Below are 24215 nucleotides of genomic sequence, written 5' to 3'. Positions count from 1 at the left end.
ATGCCATTAAAGTTCATGTGCGTGTAAAGGCAGGCGTCCCAATACTTTTGGCAATATAGTGTGTATATATATATATTTGTATGTGTATGTGTGTATATATATATATATATATATGAGATATATGAGATAGAACACCTTTGGGATGAATTAGAGCGGAGAGTTCATAATACTGAAGTCCATTTATGCTTACCTATTAACTTTATGTTTTGGAAAACGTATGCTGTTTTTGATAAATAACGTGAAATTTTCTGCTTGCATCAGCAATGGAGGACTGTAAAAGAAAGTGAAAGAGTGAATACATTTAATAACATAGTGTAATTTCTTAAACTGTAATACAGTATAAAGCACAGAATAAATGTATTGTATTGAATGTAAGCTGAAAACACTGATTTATAACAGTTTAGGTGCGTGTGTTTAGAGAAAATGTCATACAAAAAATCTTTTTTTTCTAGTTTTCGATAGAGAAGAAAAGGATTAGAGCTGCTCATGGCTTTTTACCACTATTAATATAGATCCTCCCTCATTTCTTGTCCTTCACACAACAGTTTCAACAGACATTAAGTGGGGTAAAATCCGCAACAGGGTTACAGACAAAAATACATATCTGACAGAGGTTCCAACCTTCTCCTACTCTACAAGGAAAGCTTTTTTTTTTGTCTGTGTTGCTGTTGGAGTTCCCCTCACTTTCTCTCTGGTAAAACATCAACAAAACAGGAAGTTAGAAGAAATCCCTTCTCTGATCTTTAGATCTAATATAAGCTTGACCCTAGTCAAAACTAAAAAAAAGTTTGGGCTGGACATACAATTTAATGTGTTTTGTATATTTAGGGCAAAGCAACATGTTTACTTTTATTCCCTCTTCTCTATCATCACATACTCACTTTTCCTTCACTTTTCTGCCTCTTTGTTCAACTGTCCATGAGCATATGAAGCCCATCTATACATGGCCAGATCTAGGGGGTGCTGGGAAAGGCTATGCCCCCCAGATTTTAGTTGACCCCTGACTTCTGCCCTGCCAGCATTACCCATGTCCTCTGTCCTGCTGACCTCCGATCCTCTGCCCCCTGACATTTTTTACTGCACCCCCACATCGGACAGGCTAGATCCAGCCCTGCACCTATATAAGTTACAAGCACTTCAGGTCATCATGTACATGGAACTATGGACTCTCTCCATGTGGCATTGCTGGTGCCTAGTGATTGGCCCAATACTGTCACATGGAGTAAGTCACATGTTGCATGGGCTGCTGTATACAGCAAATGAATGAGAAAATGTATCACTAAAAATTGGGAATAGGGGAGGAAATCTGTACAATTACGTATATGTCTATGTTTTGGGTTCATATATTTATATTATTAGAGAAAATAACTTACCTAGGAACGTTGTGGTCATTCTCCACAGGACACCAAGCATAGACCTCACAAGAATTGGTACTGGTGGTATAAGCTGTGCAATTTCCTGTTAGGATTCCTGAAATAAACACAATAGGACAAATCAATTATGCAGAAAAATATATTGTCATTTACTAACTACTGTACTAAAAATGGTTTCCTTAGACGTCATTAACATAGTGAAAGACTCTGTAGATACAATGCAAAATTCTGTGTGTTCATTTAAAAAAATGGTCTCTAACTAGCTTGGAAAACAGGCCTGTATGAAAAAGTTGAAGTGCCTTTCCCCCCATAAAACATAGGGTGAACAGCATATAAATGTCATTTTAGATCCGTTACAACATTTCCTCTTTAACAGGATATTTCAGTAGCTACCATCTGGTGATAAAATAGTACAATGTTTACCAATAAGTTTAGAAATGAACCACTAGAATATTGTCTTCTTTCTCTCTCTTCTTCTTTTTTTTAAAGCATGGTCTCAGTATAGCTTACTAACTATGCATAGAATGAAATCAAAATTCGAGCTCAACAAGGCTGCATTGCTACATTGTATATTTCTATGGAAAAGCAGTGTATCAGTAGCTTTGTTTGAAAGTACAATAAGAATGCCTCCTGTTGATCCAACTGCCCCCAAGCCCAGGATGTGAATAAATGTCTATGAAATGTTACCGCATTTGCCAAAGATGCTGCTTCTGCGGCATAAGTGGATGAAAGTCTTTGCAAATTGATTTAGTCAATTAATTTGCACATCAGACAGCATTATCTTCTTTTTGTAGTGGCCAATGGATTCTGGACAAATGTTAGTTTGGCACAGGGGCAGACTGACCATTCGGAAACTCGGGCACCGCCCGAGGGCCCGGGGTCAGTAGGGGTCCCCATGAGATGCCCCTGGTACCTTTTTTATAGGCTTTTTTGAGTTTGGGCAAGGACACAGGGGCCCCATGATCCCCTATTGCCCGGGGGCCCCATGAGTTGTCAGTCCGCCCCTGGTTTGGCACCCACCTTTCTTTTCTTAGACAAGTTAGGGCAGAGTATATAATTCAAAGCAGAGCTAATTTAGCCTAATGGCAATTGACGTTACAGTATTTTTGGGGGCTTTTGAGAGAAAATATTGTAACACTTGGATTAAACTGATGCAAGCATAGGTAGAATGGACAAATCTCATTTACAATGTAAGTGGTCTACAACACATCCACAGTACTGTCCCCTCAGTTAAATGACCCCTTCTTAGTTTTTTATTTGAAAAGTTTGTATCTTATTTTCCAAACTATATTCTCGTAAAAATTTCTGAAATGAAAAGTAAAAACAAGTGAAATATTCACTATCCATTTTTCAGGTAATTGGAATTTGTTGATAATTAATAAACCCAATATACCTTGATTGGATATGTTCTAACCATAAAATCTCCCTTCATCCATTGAGGCAGCAAAATAGAAATAGAAAGAAACTGGTATAGTCTAGCTGCAAAAGAGGTATGAGCAGCAAAAAAAAGAAGCAAAGATGAGCAATTTTAAAGGGACACTACTATGAAAGCTATGAATAACAAATTATTGTTCAGTGTATGTACAAAAATATTATTTCTTCTTATTTTGTCTTTGTATGAATTATACATCCACAGCATGTGAAAGTAGTTGGAGATTCTGTAGATACAAGGGGCGTTCAAGTCAAACTGCGCCTTTTGAGTTTATATAATAAAAGAACAAATTTCAAGCAGTGGAAACTGCATTTATTTTTCGACATACTCCCCTACTACATTTATACATTTATCGCAGCATTTAACTAATGCCTGGATGTTTCAGCATAGAAAGATTTGTCAGTGTACCTGAACCATCCTAGGACATCCTGCTTCACTTTGTCATCATTGTGTTCACTGTTCACTGTTCCTACAAAAAGATGAATCTCTTGTGCAGTTTCACGACAAGTTATGAGTTGATTATCCAGAATCAGGCGTTCCTTGAGCTGAATGTTCACAGGAATGACTTCTGTGGGCTGGGAACCACCACAGTCAGGATCGTCACTGACGGATAGCCATCTTTGAAACATTTACACCGTTCAAATGTTCTACTTCAGCTGAGCGTCTCATCCCGTACTGTGCTTGAAGTCTTCTGTAGATATCCACGTGTTTTACGCCTTCATTCACAAGAAACTTCATCACCAGCTGTTCCATGCACACACTAACACTAATCTTGATTAGCGGTCTCTGGACTGGCCCGCGACATGTGTGCCGCCAGCCATTAATAGGACACACTTGCCACTTACTACTGCTTGTAGAACCGCCGCCTTAGCATCCCTTTTTATACCTGTAAAATTAAAAGTCCCGGTTTGACTTGAACGTCCCTCGTATTATTGTATTAATATTATTTATTTTTTCTATGTATTTCAGCCAAGATTAATGTATATTATCACTATTTTGCTGATGGTGCTGTATAAGGCCTATATTTATTTAAAGGTATTATTATTTAGAAACTAAAATTGTACTCTATATTTTGCAGCCTGAGAAAAAAGCGTATCTAGCATTGCTATAAAAACCAAAAAGCAGCTCAAACGCTTTCCAACACTAATGCAGAGGCTGGAGTCTCGCAGATCAAAAATCTATAACTAGTAATCGACAGAATGCATTAACTCCCTACTTATAAGACTACTGCAGCCTTCCTGTACTGTAAAATCTCTCAATTGCCAAGTGCTATGCCCAATAGACAAAACATCTTTGTCCACACAGGTCAGATGTTAACATGTTCTTCTCAACATGTGAACCCATGCTAAGCATAATAGAACACTTTAGACTGCTGTAGTGTCATAACACCAAATATATCTTTCAGACTCTAGGATAGATGAGTCCTTGGTGTGCACATAAAATGTCTTACAACAGTTTAGCTAGATGGTGATTCAACCCAACAGAATTCACAAGTAACAGAAATATCAGATTTGATTGGGCATTTAGTCATATTTAAAATAATTTAGCAAAACTTGAATGCCATGGTAGGGTCCCTTTTAAATATTTAACTTGTTACCCAAGCAAAATACAGTGTTATAACATAGGGAAATATCAAAGTATATATAAACTTGACATAACATATACTTTGAGATCTGAAAACCTGTACCCCTGTCTTTCGAGTCTCAGGAATCAACTGACTAGCTTTGTTTTGTACATTCTACCATCATTAAGATAATGAACTCCAGGAAGTCTAATCATTTCCATTGCAGTGGGGCTGTAACAGCAAAGCAAGGACTAACTGCTCATTCTGCCAAGGGGATTTGAAAAGCAGATTTACTTACCTGATCCTCCCCTTCTGCAGGCTCCTCCTTGCTGATAGACTGATCCCTGCAGCCTCTTCTTCCCTGTGCTCCAGTGATCTATGGTCTGCTGACATCATCAAGACTGATGCAGAGGATCAGGTAAGAAAAGTGCTTTGACTGTACCCTAGACCAGGGGTGGGCAACTGTGGCCCTCCAGCTGTTGGGGAACTACAATTCCCATCATGCCTCTGCCTTTGGGAGTCATGCTTGTAACTGTCAGTTTTGCAATGCCTCATGGGACTTGTAGTTCTACAACAGTTGGAGGGCCACAGTTGCCCACCCCTGCCCTAGACTAAACAAGCACTTAACCCTTGCAGCGCAGGCACAGCCCTAAGGCAAGGGAGACTTTTTAGGTTTTCTGGAGTTGGGCTTTAAGCCATGAATTGTTTTTTCCATATTAGCATGCAAATCAAAGTTAGAAGAATATCCACTTAGATTCTGCTTTTTTTGGTGCTCATAAAAATAAACGGTTAAAGTGTTACTAAACCCACAACAGTAAAATCATGTATGTGCAGTAAAGCATGCTTGTTATACTCACTGTGAAACCTAAGCGGTTAATCATTGACAATGTGTAAAAAGGATGTTTGATCCTTTCTTCTCTGATCTTCCCCTTCTTTCAGTGTCTCCTAAATACTTCCTGATAGAACAGAGGCTCAGGGGCAAGCTGCACATGCTCAGTTTGGTGTGTATTGCTAGAGAGTTTTTATTCTTTCTTAGGAGAGTGCATATGATCAGCACAGGGACAATCAGCACTCTCCAGACAGAGGTCAGGGGTCCTGCATCCTCCTACAGGAGAATTAAAACTCTTCCTACAAGCTGTAACCAGTGCTCTGCTGGACACTGATAGAAGTCACAAGACTGTTGATGAGAAAAGGTATTTAGCAGTTTATATTTACTAAAATAACTGCATTTCCATTTTCTGTGTATCGTGGGAGACCAGATATAGTGAATGCAGGGTCCTGGGTTTAGTAACACTTTAGGTAAAAAAATCTATTCAATTCCAGAATAATTTAATTTATTTTTCACATTCACTGAAAATTAGCACCAATACAGAATGCTCCCACCACCAAGCCATATCTAGCCAAGCTAAGGTTACCTGATTCACTCAGTGCTTGATAATCACTCTCTCCTTTTTAAACAGGGATAAATTGAAAGATATTAAAAACACTTTATTGAAATATTTAGTAAAATCATTCTAGATATTAACAGCTTTGGTAAAATAAAAACTTCATAGGCCGATTCTATATGGCAATCGACAACATTCTTGTCCTTTATTTTGTGTTTTGGAAATCTATGACCATAATCATCCCAGCAGATGTAAACGTCTGGCAAACTTTTTTTTTTTTTTAGAGTGGAAAGATTAGAACTTATGTCTGGTTTTCACTGCTATCCAGGACTCCAACAGCAACAGGTAGAAAAAAAAATGATTTTAGTAAAGACAAGCGAGGCTTGAACCTCACACTACACTTTATTAATGCTGGTTCACTCAGAATCTGGTGCAGCTCTGCATGGTAGCCAATTAGCTTCTAACCTCAGCTTGTTCAATTAGGCTTTGACAATGAAACTTGGAAGCTGATTGGTTTCTTTGCATCAAGTGAACTTGATTTTGCACTCTCCAGCTTTACTGAATAAACCCCACAGTTGCAGATTTTCTGTCAATCTCTGTTAGGTGAAACTGTGGTCAGCAATACAAGACATGAGGGCAAATCTCAGGTCCCCAGAGAGCATGAAAGTGGTTGTAAAGGCTCAAAGTTTTTTTACCTTCATGCATAGAAGGTAAAACAACCTTCTCTGTGCAGCATCCTCCCCAGCCCCCCCAATATTCACCTAAGCCCCCCTCTCGATCCAGCGATGTGCACTGGAGTCTCGGCTATCCCGGGACTCTCCCTCCTCATTGGCTGAGGCACACGTGGGAACCATTGGCTTCCTCTGTTGTCAATCACAGCCAGTGAGCCAATGAGAAGAGAAAGGGGGTGGAGCCAAGCCACAGCCCCATGTGTGAATGGACACACAGAGCAGTGGGTGCCCCAATAGCAAGCTGCTTGCTGTGGGGGCATCCAACAGGAGGGAGGGGCTAGGAGTGCCAGTGGGGGACCCAGGAAGAGGAGGATCCAGGCTGCTTTTTGCAAAACCACTGCACACAGCAGGTAAGTATATTTTAATCCTTCCCCACTCTATCCAAAACTTTAAAAAAATGATTTGACATACAAAGTAAACCAGTCACATTTTTTTATTCTGACTCTAATTCTAAAGACGGTAACTAAATACTTTAATTACAGATCTACAAGGGCAGGTCTCTGGACTTTGTTGTAGACATTCAGTGACAGTAAAATATTCATGCAGAATCACTGATCAAGTTTTGCCTGGAGTTTCAATTAAAAACATAAATGAATACAGCATGTAACAGAACAAAGGAAAGTTGTAGGGTTGATTTACTAATCTGGCACAGCTGTGCATGGTAACCAATCAACTTCTAACTTCAGCTTGTTCAATTAAGCTTTGACTGAAATCATGGAAGCTGATTGGTTTCTATGACCATGGCATAAATATCATGGCTTGCTTTATTTAGGCTATAGATATCACCATCAGCTAATTATTAAAAAACATCAATTTAAAGGAGAAGTAGGGCCAAAGCTTTTTTGGGCTTACTTCTCCTGGGGATCACAGGAATGCACTTTATACTGCATTCCCATGACCCAGATTTAGCCGACAGTGGGCTAAAGTCTGCTGTCAGCAAATGTCACTCAGCCAGCAGTCGGCATCAACCCAGACGCCTGGAATGGCAGCTGGCTCAGCCTCTCAGGGAGCCAGCCGTTCCTGCCTACTCCACAGCCCGGAACTCCAGTCAACAGTGGATGAACACAGCACAGAGCCTGTGACTGACAATCACCGGCTCTCTGCTCGCTGAAGACTGAGAACTGAGCTATCAGCGGTTCTTGATCGCTCTGTGCTCAGTGTAGAGGCGGCGAGGAACAGAAGCAGCATCAAATTGATGCTGCATTCACCTAGAATATGAGTATAAATGTTTGTGTTTTTAATCCTTGACTTTTTTTTCATAATGTACTATTTAGATCTAAATGTAAATCCAACTCAGTCTCACAGTGGTGTACCTTTTAAAGATTGCGATATATACAAATATGCAATATAGAAGAGACAGGAGATAAGGTATATAGGTGTGTTTTAAGTCAGCTTTGTTTAAATAAAGTAATCCCAGAGCTTCTGTGATTCTTGGCAGTGTTGAAGCTTGCCCATTCTTTTCTACCTCCTTCACATTCTTATTGACCTAGGATTGGCTATGACGGGCTGCCCTGAACATTAGAAATGTGCATGAGATGCAGTACAATGAGCCATCTTGAACAACACCAGAGAGTGCTGACGCTTTGTTGATCAGGACAGCATGGGACATCTAGGCTGCTCTTCTAGGTGAATGTACTTGATAACAATTTTGTTTGTTGCTACAAAGTCTTATTAAACATGATGCGTAGTCTATTTTATTCGCTCAGATAGTTGTTCATGCTAATGCAAAAAATCAGTGTTAATTTAGGTAAATTACTGCATGACTTCATAAAATGTACTGTACATAGTAATACAGATAAGAAAAAAGATAATACACTGGAAGTTTAATATAGGTTAAAAATGTAAATATTGAATATGTTACTATTATATTAACATGGCATGTACAGCTATAAAGCATTATGTAGGTGCACTTAATATTAAATTAATTTCTATAAATGATTCACTACAAAGTTTTTCACAGTATAAAAGGCATACCTTGACTTAGACGAAAGGAAAGAGTGTTGCAGTCTTCATTGGTATTGCATGGTGCTACATCAGGAAGCTGAGAAGAATTGATAACTGCATCTTAAAATCCTTATTTTTGTCCATTTTGTGTTAGATGTTGCATTCTTGGAATTATTGTATACCAAACATGATAAATTATGCAATAACTAGGTTCCCAGTTAATCAAGTACTTCTGGCCCTTACCTGTTGCCAATCAGGATGAATGTAAGCAGGCCTTATGGTTTGAATACTCAGACATGACAATAAAGACATTTTTTCCTGCAGGATGCCCATAACAAAAATGACAGTGTATTGCACAGAAAGGTTTAAGCAAGCTATAATCAGCTCTCTGACAATACATGTCCCTTAGGCATTTGCAAAGTGGCAAGGTACTCTGCTCTTGTGCTCTGTGAAAGACAGTCTTTGGCTGTGAGGCTGCAAAGGAACTATCCTATCCTAACCCAATCCCTATCCCTTGATTTCACAGGCACCTCCTTCCATGTGACTGGTCCCCTGTAAACTCTTCTCTTCAGCACTCCGATTCACGGTCACAGCTGCATCATTTACAATGCAAGGCCATCAGTCCTGCATTGTAAGTGCGAAGACCGTGGGTATGCCCAAAAGTGAAAGAAGAGGTTGAGCACTGGCTGCTGGGGTAGTAAGGGATAAGGTAAGTAAAAGTGCTTAAAGTGTTACTAAACCCAGGACTCTGCATTCACTCTCTCTGGTCTCCCACTGTACACACAACATGGAAATGCAATTATTTTAGTAAATATAAACTGCTAAACACCTTTTCTCCCCAGCAGTTAGAGCAGTCTTATGACTTCTATCAGTGTTCAGCAGAGCACTGGTTAAAGCTTGTAAGAGGAGTTTTCTTTCTGCTCTAGGAGGATGGAAAACCCCTGACCACTGTCTGGACAGTGCTGATTGGCCCTGTGCTGATCACATGCACTCTCCAAAGAAAAAAAAAAAAAAAACCTCTCTAACAATACACACTAAAATGAGCATGTGCAGAATGGCTGCGACTCAGTCTCTCTTATCATATGGATATTTGAACAAGAGGAGGGGCAGAGAAGAAAGGATCAAACAGCCTTTTTACACAATGCAGAGGATTAACCCCTTAGGTTCCACAGTGAGTATAACAAGCATGCTTTACTGCATATACAGACTGATTTTACTGCTGTGGGTTTAGTAACACTGTAGGCCTGGGTTCACACTATAGTGGTGGGGGAAACTGCATGTGATTTGGACAGGAATCGCACCACATGTGATTCCAGTGCTATTTGAGCCCATTAATTTTTTATGGGCTCAAATCACAGTGCACCTGCATGTAAAAGGTGCAGGCATCTTTTTTTTGCCACATTAGAATCCGATCGCATGGGCGTTCATTGGGGTGTCATTAATTTAACATTGACACCAGTGGCAGATCACATGAATGGGGTATGATTTTAATGCAGTGCGGGAAACACTCAGAAATTTGCTGCTTTTCAGGCACCACATATATGTAAACCAGGGCTTATACTAGTACTCTAGGAAAAAAAGAAAACCTTTGGCTCCTGCTGCTGTCAATCACAGCCTGAGAGGAGAGAGCGAGGAGTGGGGCCGAGCTGTGCTGTGTGTGTCAATGGACACAGAGAGCGCTGCTCAGGAGCGAGCCCACATGAGTGACTCCATTGCAAGCAGCTGACTATGGGGGGTACTTGGGGGGAGGAGGCAGGAGTGATCTTACTTTAAATAGATTTAATAAATATCAGAAACGAACACATACTTACTTCATTGCATGTTCCCATCTGTTGTTCTGGAGTAATTATGAAGTTAGTCATCACAACAAAAGAGCTGTCTCCCTGTGAAATAATCAGACATAATACTTTCTTAGCAGTATGTAGAAGCTTTCAGTAGCTCAAAGACATTCGTAATTTAGAAGGAATGTAAACTGAACTCAAGCTTGACCTTAACATGTAATATATTGGCACTGCTAGAGAAGTATTTTCACTTGGTCTAACTAGGAAAGTTTTGTTTGGGTAAGGAGGCCACTCTATGTATGTGGGAATTTACACTGCTTCTGCACTTCAGGCACTTGAACTTCTCCTGTGTCTCAGGCAAGACCTGCAGTTAACAGGATCATTTTCAAATATAAGTATTTTTTTATTTAATATTACTTTTTTTAATACAGTACATTTTATTTGACAGTTGAGGGTGGAATTTTACACATATATTAAAAATTTCTCCAAAGTGAAGCTTACCCTTATGACATGATAATTAATTTTCTTCAGGCACTAATGATCTTCAGGTTCCTTGTGTCCCTTCCAAGCTGTGAAATCCTAAATTATTTGTATTGAAACCTTAACTGCTCAGGCACAGCCTGAACAGTGATTTCAGCATATTTAAGCCAAAATATGCTACTTGCACTGCAGTGGAGACATTGCTATTGGGAGGGACAACAGCAAATGTTTTCATGATAACAGAGCCACAGTCTTCCCTCCTAATGATCTCCTGTGACTACATTTCTCCATAAAAACCAGGTCCTATAATCTCAAAGACAGAACTTCTGTCACTAATGTAAAGCAAACTTTAGGCATTATATAATAGCTGTCACATAACTTCTACGACTTTTATTTGAGGCTCTAGAGTTGATTTACTAAAGACAGAGGCTGTTCACTTTGCAAGGGAATTGGCATTTTGCAGGCACAGTTTCCCTTAGCTTAGTGAATGAGATGAATGCTTATGAATAATACCCGATCACATGCACATGATTGGATGATGGCAGTCAGTAGAGCTTCACCTAATTTACTAATCTAAGGGAAACGTCCCTTGCATAGGTAAAAATCTAATACCGTTAGTAAATCAACCCTTGTGTATCAAAGGTCAATTGCTGAACTCCCGTCTCATGAATGATGGGACCAACTCTGTTGTCTCTAGGGAGTTTTATTCTTTAAGTTCGGGGAGGTGCGAAAAACAAAAACCCGTAGGTGAATAAAAAATGTGCAAGTGCAAACCACAACAAAGTGCACTAAGGGGTGTGCTTTAGTCCACACACCAAAGGGGTAAGCTCTACCCTGATTCCCCGGGGTGCAAGGCTCCTGACAGGGACAAAGGTTTCCACATGGTCCATCTAGCCAAAAGGCCTGGCGGACCCTTTTCCTTCTGGCTAGCCGAAGCCGACCACCAAGTACTAGGTCAGAGAGCTCTCCTGAAGAGAGACCCCCCCCCCCCCCCCCCCCCAGGAACAAGGGAGGAAGGAACCTAATGGCCACGCATCCCCTTCATAGACTTCAGGGCTGGCCTGAGGACCCACACCCTCCACCCTAGTGAGAAAAAAACACACACATAAGTGAAAGGTGACAAAACAGTGGGAGAAAAATAAATACATACATATATAAATAAATAAATAAATAAGTAGCTGTGCAATTGTGCACTGGCTAGGTCCATAGCAAAAAAATTGCCCTGGACTTAGCCAAAAGGACTCTCCCTAAAAGGCGCAGTATAGAAAAAGTGTTTGGAACAGTGACCATGTGCACTTATCACACTTGGGTTCCCACCCCCGTGTGTTACTAGGAGCATCCCTGAGGCGACCAATCTCAGGGGGCACTGCTCCACGGACTCTCTGCCTCCCCAGCCCCTGGCCAGACAAGGTAGACCCATTCAAATTAGGAGGAACTGGGCCCCTCCAGTTTTCCCAGGGGAATTACTCCTGGGCCCCAACAGCCTGTTGGCACCTCGGTTTCTCTTCCAGCCAGTACTAACCTTCAGAGCCCCCATCATACCAGCAGGGGTACTATACAGCCAGCCATCCTCACCTAAAAGCAAGAATGACGGTGGAGCGCCCCTACTGGACACTGATAAGAACAGATACTACACTTGATCTTAGCCAAAAGGCAGAGTTGTCTCTAGGGAGTTGCAGGATCTAATTCAGGCACTGTGCTGACAATATGGAGAGGCAGAGATTATGACAGCTGATTTGTTAAGAGGGAAGGGAGTTGTTGATACATTGGAGAGAGTTGCATTTTTTGTCAGAGCAAAATCACCATTTATGAAAGTGGTCTTGGTCTTCGTACTGTATCCACATGTCAGGCAGAGAAAGTCTGTGACTTTCTTTGCAGCATTCTATAAGAGATTGAATCCCTCAACATCACACATGGAAAGCAGAGCACAGAGTATAGAAAGGTGCTCACCAGATCCCCCTGTCATCTGCCATCACAGCACCTGGCACACTCCCTCTGCAATGTACAGTGATAGTAGACAACAAGTGTCAGCCAGGTGCAGATGCCCACTTACCCCTCTGTTCTACTGGCAACCATTTATTCTAAAGGAGCCCCAAAGAGAGGCAAAGAAGACTGATCTGTTTACAAAGATTATGCACATAGTCCTTCCTCTATGCTCATTAAACCGTTCAGCCAATATGTGAAGCAAGGTCAGGCATAGGGTTCACCTGCAGAAGGGGGAGGGATTTCTTTGGTCATGTACAGGGGCGGACTGACAACTCATGGGGCCCCCGGGCAATAGGGGATCATGGGACCCCTGTGTTTTTGCCCAAACTCAAAAAAGCCTATGAAAAAGGTACCAGGGGCATCTCATGGGGCCCCCTAGTGACCCCAGGCCCTCGGGCAGTGCCCGAGTTTCCAAATGGTCAGTCCGCCCCTGGTCATGTCAATGCTGCAGCCAAACTTTACAGTGCACATACATGGGACTTAGGGACAATGAAGAATGGCAGGTGAATCTACCAGGAAGAGAGGTGATGAGCAATAGTAAAAATAGTGTCGCTATATGGAAAAGGAGTAGCAAAAGACCTAGTTTCCATTTAGGACTGCAAGAAGAGTAATAAAGTCCAGATAGCTTCTCATTTTTACATTATTGGCAAGTACATTATACTTTTATCTTTGACTGTCTTATGATTTTTTGGGGGGGCACAATTCCACTTTAAGTTAAAATCAAGCCTCTTGCCCCTTAAAGACCCCCAACAAGATGAGTTATTAAAGCCTAATTACAGTTTTTATTCATGCCTTCATTCCTTTCCACTTGAAAACCTATGATAGCAGGACGAGAAGATACAAACTGTAATAATAGCCTGATAGAAAAAAGATTTTTTTCTTTGCTGGCACTGGCCTTTAAAGTGTATGTATAGCCAAAACTTTGAGAAATCTTTATCTTTGGAAAAAGTGAGACATGCCTAAAACCCCTGTCAGTCTATTTATTTGCTGCCTGTATAACACTGGGGAGATTTCCTTTCACTTCCTGTTCCAAAAACACAGCGGTAAGCTAGCGGAAATCTCTACATACTGAGTAGAATTACCCTCTTTGACAGTTATCACTGGAACTGGTAACCCTTTGGAGATTTCACCTCACATCTTGTTATAGTGAATACTTTAACATTTTGGACCTCTGACCTGGTAATTATGTACACCAAGACAGTTTTGTCTATACATACACTGAAAAAAAAAATCAAAGTGTAGCATTCCTATGGCAATTGTAATAGAGATGCTGTATGTTAAACATATAATTTATATGTCCACACACAACTTCCCCTAAAGGACCAGCCAACTCAGAACTGAGTTTTCAGCTTTTGGTAATACAGGAGAGTTAAACTACCTGAAAATGTCTTATATTTCTCAGGAATTCAGTTGAGATAAGTACTTGAATTTCTGAGCCTGAACACCTGCCTTGTCCATTATGATAGGTTCCAACTCTCTCATTTTTCTTTTTATGTATTTTATGGAGAATGTAACAGGAGGAAGATGCTAAGGTGAAGAGGAATACTTATACTCCCTGGAAATGCAGAGGACAAGTCAGGATGTGGAAGGTGGTCTTGCTAGTGGAGTACCCAAGACATAAAATATGCAAAGGGATGACTCAATCAGCCGGGCTCCACCTATATATAAAATATCAGTTTTGGGAGGCTGGCTTTTTAGTATCATAGGACAATGACTGAAATGTACAATTAACCAAAAGCAATAAATGACTATTAAACCTGAAATAGTATAATATTGTCAGATCAAAAAACTTTTGTGCCAGGGACCAAATGATTTGCCACAGTGGTTGGTACAGGTAGTCACCCCACAAGGATCCCCTCATATGTCTTCATTTAGGAGTGTTTAGGAAACGGGTCCTCTGGTAGGGTAACTAAGATTTGTCTTTCTCTGAGGGTCCATTTAGGCAGACCTGCTCAAATTGTGTAATCTTATTGAAGGTAAGGTCTCTAGTGAAAGAGCTAGTGCAGTGATGAATTGGAAGATAGCTACAGAAAGCAGTCTGTGGGAGCTCATATTTATCTTGCACAGGAGAGCAGTCAAAGGATTGGCAAGTTGGTAAAATCCCAGGAGGACATGCACACAGCAAGGGTGGAACATATGTGGTGTTGGACTGTTTAGATTATGAACATGCACAAAAAGGATGTCATAACTGATTTTGGGGAGGAGAACTGATGTTTTTCTTTTGTTTGCCCATTAAATATGTTGGATAAAATACATCGGGGAAAGCAGTTCAGTGTTAGGAACTAGAAGGGACTAGCTCCAGAGCATTGAATTAGTGTGTATAGGGGCAATCCAGAATTTTTCTGTCCACTTATTGTATGGCCAAAAATTAGACCATGAGGCTGGGGAACATAAATGCAATGAGGGATAATACAGGATGCAGCAACATAACTTCCTTTTTTCAAAACACAATAAAACCCATTTTATGAATCAGAATTGTTTTTATTGTCTTTAATAATGTAGGTACATATCTAAAGTTCTGTTTTACACAGTTTTGAAAATCATATCAGATAGGTGACGCCCCCCATTGTCTATACACTGAATAAGCCAATTTCTGGCGTTTTTCATGACCCTTACCAGCATAGCAGCGGATATGTTGGCAATTTCTGCACGGATGTTGGCCTTCAGGTCTTGTAGGGTCCTTGGACGGTTTATGTAAACGTGGGATTTAAAAAAAACCCACAAAAAAAAGTCGCAAGGGGCCAAATCGGGGGAGCGGGCTGGCCACTCCAAATCGCCCCTTATTGAGATGAGGCGCTCCGGAAGTGTTCCCTTAAAACAGCCATTGATGCTCTTGAAGTGTGAGCCGTTGCTCCGTCCTGTTGGAACCAAATGTCCCCTAAGTCCAATTCATCAAGTCATGGAAAAACAAATTCCTCCAACATGTTCACATACTGGTCTGAATTCACTTATTCAGTGTATGGACAATAGGGGGAGTCACCTACCTGATATGATTTTCAAAACTGTGTAAAACAGAACTTTAGATATGTACCTACATTATTAAAGACAATAAAACAATTCTGACTCATAAAATGGGTTTTATTGCGTTTTGAAAAAAGGAAGTTATGTTGCTGCACCCTGTATTTCTGTATATCTGTATATCTGGTATCTGGTATTATATCATGTATAATTTGTTTTTTTTTATTCAGACTACATATTTTACTATATTATAAAATAGCTAAATAAACTGCCGTATGTTTCCAAAATCTCTTAAGATTTAATCTTCAGTTTGCCACAAAAACGAAGTTAAAGAATGGCTTGTGGGTTTTAAATGGGTTATAAGTTCAGATCCGGTACAATAACAGAAACATGTTTGGCAATCATATTCTCATAAATTGTGCTGCCAAATATATAATACCTCACTTAATGCATATATGTATTTACTAAAAGATACTAAAAGAATATGTATATTTAATTATATCTTTGTCTGTCTTTGTGCTAGTCTCCTGTAATCCAGTTATTCTTTACTATATTGCAGAGTAGTGTGATTGTAATAAATGGATCTTGTCGATTGGAAAAGAGAGCACAAAGATGACCTCATCAATAAGCTGCTGCTACTTCACTATCCAGTCCCAACCTTTCCTGGACTATAGTGCTATGGATGTAGTGAATAAAAGTGAATGTTTAAGACCTGGGTATAGACAAAGTCATACATATATATTTCAGCTGTATATTTAACTGTTTGCCTACATGTTTAACTCTATCATTATATTATAATAAATAATGTTTATTTAAAAAAAAACCAAAAAAAACAACCTTTTACATGCTTGCCACCAATGTTATGTGGCACAATGTACCACATCTAAGTATGTATTGATGACAATATTTACTAGCTTACATCCTAGAATGTAGTACAGGGATATACAAAGGTTACCACTACTCTTGTGATTATGAGACTGTAGTATCCAACCATAATTACTGCTGTGATTTATTTTATCAGCTCTTTACACATTATTTTTTGTGTAATGTGGGTTTCCTCCAGGTACTCCGGTTTCCTTCCACACTCCAAAGACATGCTGGTAGGTTTACTGGCTCCTTTCTAAATTGGCCCTAGTATGTGTATGTATGAATGTGAGATAAAGACCATAGATTGTAAGCTCTTTAAGGGCAGAGACTGATGTGAATGTATAATATACATGTAAAGCACTGAGTAAATTAATAATAATAATAATGAAATAACTAAATAAATAAAGTAATTCAACACTTCCCTTTGCTTTTATTTCCTTTTCCTATAGTGCTGTATGAGATTTTAGTATGCTTCTTAGTATTCAAAAAAGTGGAATTGTATCAAATTTTACTTACAAACTAACAGCTCAAATGCAGAATAGAACAGCTAAATGTTTTATTAGATCTGAACAAGAAACTAATACAACATTTAAAATGTACATATAGCCAAAACATTTTTTTAGTTTTGGATATAGTAGGGAAGAATATGATTATCATGAAGAGAAGAATCATTTAAGAAGAATTCATTATCATTTCGCAATAAAAAACATAAAATGAAATACAGATGTAGCCATATCACATAAAAAAACTCATGCAATTCCCACTTTAAAACGTTCACACAACAAATAGAATACACTCCCTTAGCCTAATTAGCTCTGAGCCACATGGGATTTCAAGAGCTGTGCTGACCAGACAAGAAACTATTTTGCAGCCTGGGAGTGTGAGAGGCAAAGCTCAAACCATCTACGAAAAGGCAACAATTTAAACGAAGTATTACCTGGGTGAAAACATCTCCTTCTCTATGCTTTAGGCTCTCTTGAGTCATCTACTTTCCCCCAGTTCCGTAAAAATCATGCTCTGTAAGGCATTTATATCATGGACTGTTCATGACCCTTGCCAGAGTTGTGATAAGTCAACAGACTCTCAATGGCAGCCCTATAGAAGCTGAGGAGTACCTGCTCCAAAAAACAACCTTCCACAGCTTCCTCTGGAAATACAGTCTCTGATGAACCCTGTACTAAAGGACAGAGTCAGGGAGTAGTAACTGTCATTTTTTTTCCATCTGCTGCCTGTTGATAAGGAAAACCATCAACCAATTACAAAGGGTTGGGCTTAACCCCAGTAATTTTAATTTAAATTTTAAATTTTAGTGTCATGGGTAAAATTGCAATAAACACCCAACCAAAATCAATATAAAGCATTCAGGTGCAACTGTTTATGCCCTCAAAGTGGGTGAACATAAGCCTAATATGATAGTATCCTCCCCACTAAAGGCAAATTGGTAAATATCCAGTACTGGCAGAACACATTTTTTAATGTGGCTGAGTAGTTTCTTGAAGCATTTCTTTTTTTTTCATAATACATTTTTATTTGGTTTTACAAATATAGTTACAACAAAAAAAACTAAAAATGGGACAGTGAAAAGCTATACAATATCACAGTATAGGTGTTGTGGTAAAGTTTAAGAAAGAGAAAATAGGAAATATTGAATAATTCCTAACATCCCTACTTGTTCCATGAAATAATCATTTTAGAGTATCCAAAAACAGGTTAAACAAAAATATCTTAGGTTACAGTTCTGAGCCAGTCGGACCAGGGTTTCCAAGCTTTGTCAAATGTAGTAATTCTATTGTTTAGGTAAGCTAAAGATTTCTGATAGATGAAGTGGGTCTGGACTAGCTCAATGACTTCTTTTAGAGAAGGGGCTAAGTCTTTTTTCCAGTGTATAGTAATGGTAAGTCCTGATACTAGAAGAATTTCAGTCGATAATGGACTGGATATGTATCTATATTTATATTCAAAATGGCTAGGGTAGGATCTGGTTATTTTAATATCCCAGTAATTTCCAATATCATGTGGAAGACTTTATACCAATAGCTTCTAATATTTTTACATGTCCATAATATATGTAATAGAGTACTAATCTGACCACAGTTTCTTCAGCATTGAGGACTATGTTGTTCTGAGAATTTGGCCATTTGGTAAGGAGTTAGATACCATCTTGTGGAAATTGTGTGCTTTAGCTCCCAAAGGTTAACACATCTGATAGCTGAAAACACATTTCTGAATGCACATTCCCACCGCTCATTAGAGATTTCAGTCTCTAAGGACTCATGTACACGGGGCATTTGGAAAACTCTTCTGAATGGTGAAAACTGACTGCTGGAAAACGTAGGTTAAAAAACATCAGTTTAGCCATGTTTTCATACCGCGTTTATATGTGTTTGCGTTTAGAAGCGTTTTTATTACAATTTTTTTTCTGACACTGTAATTATTTTTCTGATTGCATCATTTCTACCAGTTACTGAGCCACTTGGTTCTAATGTTATGCACACATTTTTATTTTAACACATCATTTACAGTTTTTAGAATATGGCAATGCAGAAAATACTCATAAAAGAGAACATTCCAAAACATCATGCTTCATTTTTGCATATCAGGTGATTCGGCAAGTAACACGCTTCTTGTCTTAGGGTGAATTCTGGATGGGAAGAGGGCAGTGTAAGGCTGGCCATACATTATACAATTATCTTCCAATTTTCTGCCCAATTTCCTTTAGATTTACCTTCAACTGTGTAGTGCAAGGGCCTGCCTAATTGGATACAACTGAAAGTGTTGTTTAGGTTTGACCTCATATTATATGGTTTTTGGTAAATCTAAACCAAAAATCTCCAGATAATTGTATAATGTATGGCCAGCCTTAGTTTCACTAGCAGATGTAGATTAACTCCAGCTAACACTTTTTAGGATTTTTTTTCCCCTTTTGAGATAAAGGTTTTACATAAATGAATAAAAGATTACCGTTGTAAACATGCCATTCAGCGTTAAATGGTTTGTGTCAGCCCTCCACCTGCCACTGTTGCTGGACAGCTTGGTCAGTTAAAGGAAATTGTAAAATAACAGCTTTATTGACTGGATCACCAGTAGAATATTAGAGAAAAAAAGCCAAAAAGGAAACTAATGCTGCCACCACAGTTAAGAGTTGTTAAGCTGAAATATAATATCTTTTTTGTTTTTGGGGCTATAACTGCTTTAACCACTTCCCATCCACCCAGGGGCGGACTGACCATTTGGAAACTCGGGGCACTGCCCGAGGGCCCAGGGTCAGTAGGGGGCCCCATGAGATGCCCCTGGTACCTTTTTTGTAGGCTTTTTTGAGTTTGGGCAAGGACACAGGGGCCCCATAATCCCCTATTGCCCGGGGGCCCCCGTGAGTTGTCAGTCCGCCCCTGCACCCGCCCCATGTACATAAACGTCTGGACGGTGGCAGTCCAGGGGCAGGTTGCCGTTCATAAACGGCGCCCGCTATTTTGGATTGTGCACGCTTCCTGGGAGCGTGCAGCACCACGATCGAGTGCCCGCTGTGTCCTCCGGACACAGAGGAACACCAATCGCTGTACGGGTCCTCTGTGTGAGGTCCCGATCATGTGATCACATGAAGAGTAGTAAGCAAGATGTCACTTCTGACATCATTGCTTACTACGTGTAAAATATGTGAATGATCACAGAGGTCACATGGTACAAGGCTATTCACAACAGCCTTGTACCATGTGACAAGCTGTGACAGATCACAGCTCACACAGTATTTCTCAATGGCTGCAAAAATGCAGCCAGAGAGAAGGAGAAATGATTGCTTTTACAGCCTATATGGGTGTAAAAGCAATCAGTGTAAAAAAAAAAAAAAAGTCTTCATCACCCCCCACAAGCAGTACAGTGTCACTATGGTGACACTGTACTGCTAGGGTGACAGTATGTCAAAAAAATAAATAAACAATAATATTAAAAAAAGTAAAAAAAAATTGTAAAAAATTATAATTTTTTGTTATAAACTAATTTGGGTTATTTTTTTTACTAAAAAGATAGATGAATACATTTTGGCCAAGATTTATGAAGAAAGATTATTTATTTGCAAAATTTTATAAGAAAAACACTTTTTTTCAAAATGTTTGGACTTTCATTTATATAGCAAAAGAATAAAAATCCCAGTGGTGAATAAATACCACCAAAATAAAGTTTTAATTGTCTAAAAAAAAATTCAAAAAAATTTATATGGGTACAGTGTTGCATGACTGCGCAATTGTCATTCAAAGTGCGACAGCACTGAAAGCTGAAAATTGGCCTGTATAGGATGGGAGTAAAAGTGTCCGGACTTGAAGTGGTTAAATAAAAAGCGTCTTTGTGTAACGTGTACGTACATCTTACCTGTGGAGGGAACACATAGTCAGCTGCATCCCAGATCTCTGTTCCTAGAGTTGTAAGATTGATAACTGCTAATCCTTTTAATTTTATGGAGACTGAACTGATGATGTCATCTACATCTTGGTAGCCTTTTTCATACAAAAATACCCACCTAAATGTAAACATTAAAAAAAACAAAAAAAGAAGAAAAAAAACTCACCATTACAAATTTGAACACATAATAAAATGCCTTGCAGTACCACTGTAAATTTATTTACTGCACAAGAAAAAATGTTATTTGAACTATAGTACTTGAATAAGTCTCTTTACTGTCTGTAGTGTACCAAAAGCAAGGTACAAATTTGCCAGCACACCATGGATCTTCAGATAATGTCCAAAGCTTTTTACTCAAACTGATCTCATCACAGAGGAAGCGTTCAATGTTTCAGGACCATGCAGGACCCCTTCATCAGGCATGTCACATGCTTGGCGAAGGGGTCAAGCAAGGCCCTGAAACATTGCATTCTTCTGCTGTAATGTGATGGTGGAACCAAACCAGTGGCCATCAATTTAAAAGGGGATACCAAACCACTGGACAAAAAGGGGACAGTGACATTTCAAAGGATCCTATCACTTCATTATTTTTTGTTCCCTTGTGGCCTGGATGGAATGTTTTGGTGCCATTGATTCTGGATACTGAAGCTGGGCCTTGTGGTGTGCTGTGATGGTTTGTGTACTTTCACTTATTTCTGAGTTGCTAAACCAGAACATGTATACAATTCAGGAGATCTGACTTTTTATTTTCAATTGGGGCACACATAGAATTGTTCTCAACTATCTCTGTGAACTACAAAACACTCTGATTCCTATGTTACAGAGACAAGAAGAGGAGTAGTTCTGTAGCCCCATCCAGGTGTGACAACACTGCTCCTCCATAGATACAGTACAGTATGTGAGCATTGTCACCCTAAATCAGGAAGTGTGTTACTGGCAGGATTACCATGGTTTAAGGAAAAAAAATGTGGGAAAAAAATACAACCATCTAAGGACTAGTATGTTGCAATATATAACTTTTTTCCTAGGTTTACATATACTTTAAATGCTGGTGGCAGAATTTAGTGGTAGGGACACCTTGGGGTGTATTTATATTTATATATTATATTACATCTTTTTAAAAAAATAATGTTATTAGGCTATTTCCTGTGCAGGATGACATGGTTTTCCTTGATTTTCACCATCTAGTGGCTAAATGCAGTGTTTAACATTTTAAATCAATAAACAAACATTCGTCCTGCACAGGAAATAGTCTAATAACATTTGTTTTTTTGTCTCATTCACAGAACGAATGTACATGCACTTTCAATGGGCTAATTGTGTTGCATTTTTTTTAATACACCCCTTGTGTTAGGGGACCATGTAATTGCCACTTGAAACTCTATAAACCCTCCTAGATTGTAAGCTCCAACGAGCAGGGCCCTCTAATCCCTCTTGTATTGAACTGTATTGTTACTGTATTGTCTCCCTCCATAATGTAAAGTGCTGAGCAAACTGTTGGCACTATATAAGTCCTGTATAATAATAATAATAATAATAATAATAATAATAATAATAAACACAGTTCACAAACACATGGTCACGGTAACAAACAGAACAAACTCCTGTTTATTTCTCCTGTTTTCTTTTCAGGAGAACAAAGTGCCCTTAACACTTGAATTTCACAGAACGAAAGCATTTCTCATTCAGTGTCTAAACTCGCCTTCAGCTGAGTTCTGTCTGTAAATCTCATCCCTTTGTTGACTTTACCAGCAGAACATCAAAGCACATCATATTTAATCCCAGCCATAGATTCTGTAGCATACAGCTATCTACTGTCTCTTGACTCTAGGACAATCTTTTACAGACTGTATTTTCCAACCTTTCAAACCCAGTTGTTTACTTATGCTGCAGTTTTCCATATTCCTCTACACGTTTTACACAAAGACTAGTACTTTAGTCTCATGTTGCCATTATACAGTTCCTCTGTGACATTGCCCCCTAGACAGACCTGTTACAATGCTACACATAATCATGCAATGGCCCAGTCAGGTCTCCATTTATAGAGTTCCCCCATCAGATCTCCATTTATAGTTCCCTGAGTAAAGACTAACTATTTGCATCAATAACTGTGAGACAACAAGTCCCAGCATGTTCACACATTAAGTTTGCATTGACTTCCATTGTCCCCTCCTGGTTGGCTTGGACCAGATGCCAAGGGGAGGAGAGCGTTGAAGAGATGAATCAGGGGATATATAGTTCCATCAGATTTTTGGTGGGACTGCTCTCTGCTGGGAAAGTGACTGTAGCTCCCAAGGGCCTTTGCAACCAAGGACAGCAGAGAGATATGCTTTTACAAAGCCACCCGGGAAAACTGGAGGCACTTGGTGCCAGATCAAGGACAGAGACAAAGGGGAAAGCAGAGTGTGGAGTCTGAGCTTCCTGCTCAGCCAGTCCCCCACCTGCCTAGTGACACAGAAAAGCATTGCCCATCTCCTTGCAGTCACATCCGAAGCTTAGACCGGAGTTGTTAGTTCACCTGCAGTGTCCTGCAATAGCATAGCAGAGTTGCCAATCTGTACAGGAACTTTGATCGAGTCGTGGCATCATCCTGAGTGTGCAGAAGACCCAAACAAGTCCACACAAGGTCAGTACATGAGCATATGAGGGGCCCTTCCACCAACAGACCCTACTGCTGAAGTGGAGAAGCTGGTGTGAGAGTTGCTAACTCATCCTTTCCACTGCTTAACAGATACAAACACTTTAGTCTAACACAATTTGCTTCTGCCATCCCTTCGAGAACCCACCCAACCAATCAGACCACTTGCAGACAATTGCATTGACTTTGTTAGTTTACCACCTGAACCTTCACATCATTAGACAGATAATCTCCCTTTCTCCTCCCACCTGTCTTTTACACTGAACTTGCTACACTACTGAAACTGACTTCAGTAATCCGCTTAAGCACCTGATAGTTTATTCTGTTTAACGGCTTATTGTTTTTGACTAGGAGAAAACCAGTAAACTCCATAAGATGTGAACCACCGTATGGGCCCCAACCAATCCGGCAAATTATAAGTGTTGTCCTCTGTTACAATTTTTTTTCATTACTTGTTCCATTTGAGGACATTATTAAATTCTGACATCCTTAAATGGAGAATATTTTATCAAAGATCTGCAGCCAGACTTGGAATTATCAGAGTCCCATTAGGGTGACTTGGCGAAGGCATAGTCAAAAAGAGGTCTTGATCCTGCAATCCGGCTAACACCACTGTGCCCTCAGTGTCCTTGCTACAGTTTAGGTTGATTTAATCATTGGTAGAAAAATCTGGGCCTGGTTATT

General features: G+C 39.6%; 1 protein-coding gene across 1 annotated transcript in view; it reads right to left on the bottom strand.

Annotated features, from left to right (window-relative positions):
- The window catches only part of LOC149461290 (P2X purinoceptor 1-like), a 73297-nt gene that overhangs the window by 24343 nt on the left and 24739 nt on the right, over positions 1-24215 (bottom strand). Inside the window, exons 2-7 of the mRNA XM_089678528.1 lie at positions 20864-21011; positions 10241-10312; positions 8460-8526; positions 5785-5817; positions 1374-1470; positions 191-271 (exon numbers count right to left, since the gene is read on the bottom strand). Of these exons, the coding sequence (XP_089534654.1) occupies positions 191-271; positions 1374-1470; positions 5785-5817; positions 8460-8526; positions 10241-10312; positions 20864-21011 (498 nt within the window). The remainder of the gene's footprint in view (positions 1-190; positions 272-1373; positions 1471-5784; positions 5818-8459; positions 8527-10240; positions 10313-20863; positions 21012-24215) is intronic.

This window comes from Staurois parvus, unplaced genomic scaffold (genome assembly GCF_062004578.1).
Source record: "Staurois parvus isolate SC_StPar_1 unplaced genomic scaffold, SC_StPar_1.0 ptg000206l, whole genome shotgun sequence".
In the NCBI taxonomy this organism is placed as follows: domain Eukaryota; kingdom Metazoa; phylum Chordata; class Amphibia; order Anura; family Ranidae; genus Staurois; species Staurois parvus.
This window is presented reverse-complemented; position numbering and strand designations above follow the sequence as displayed.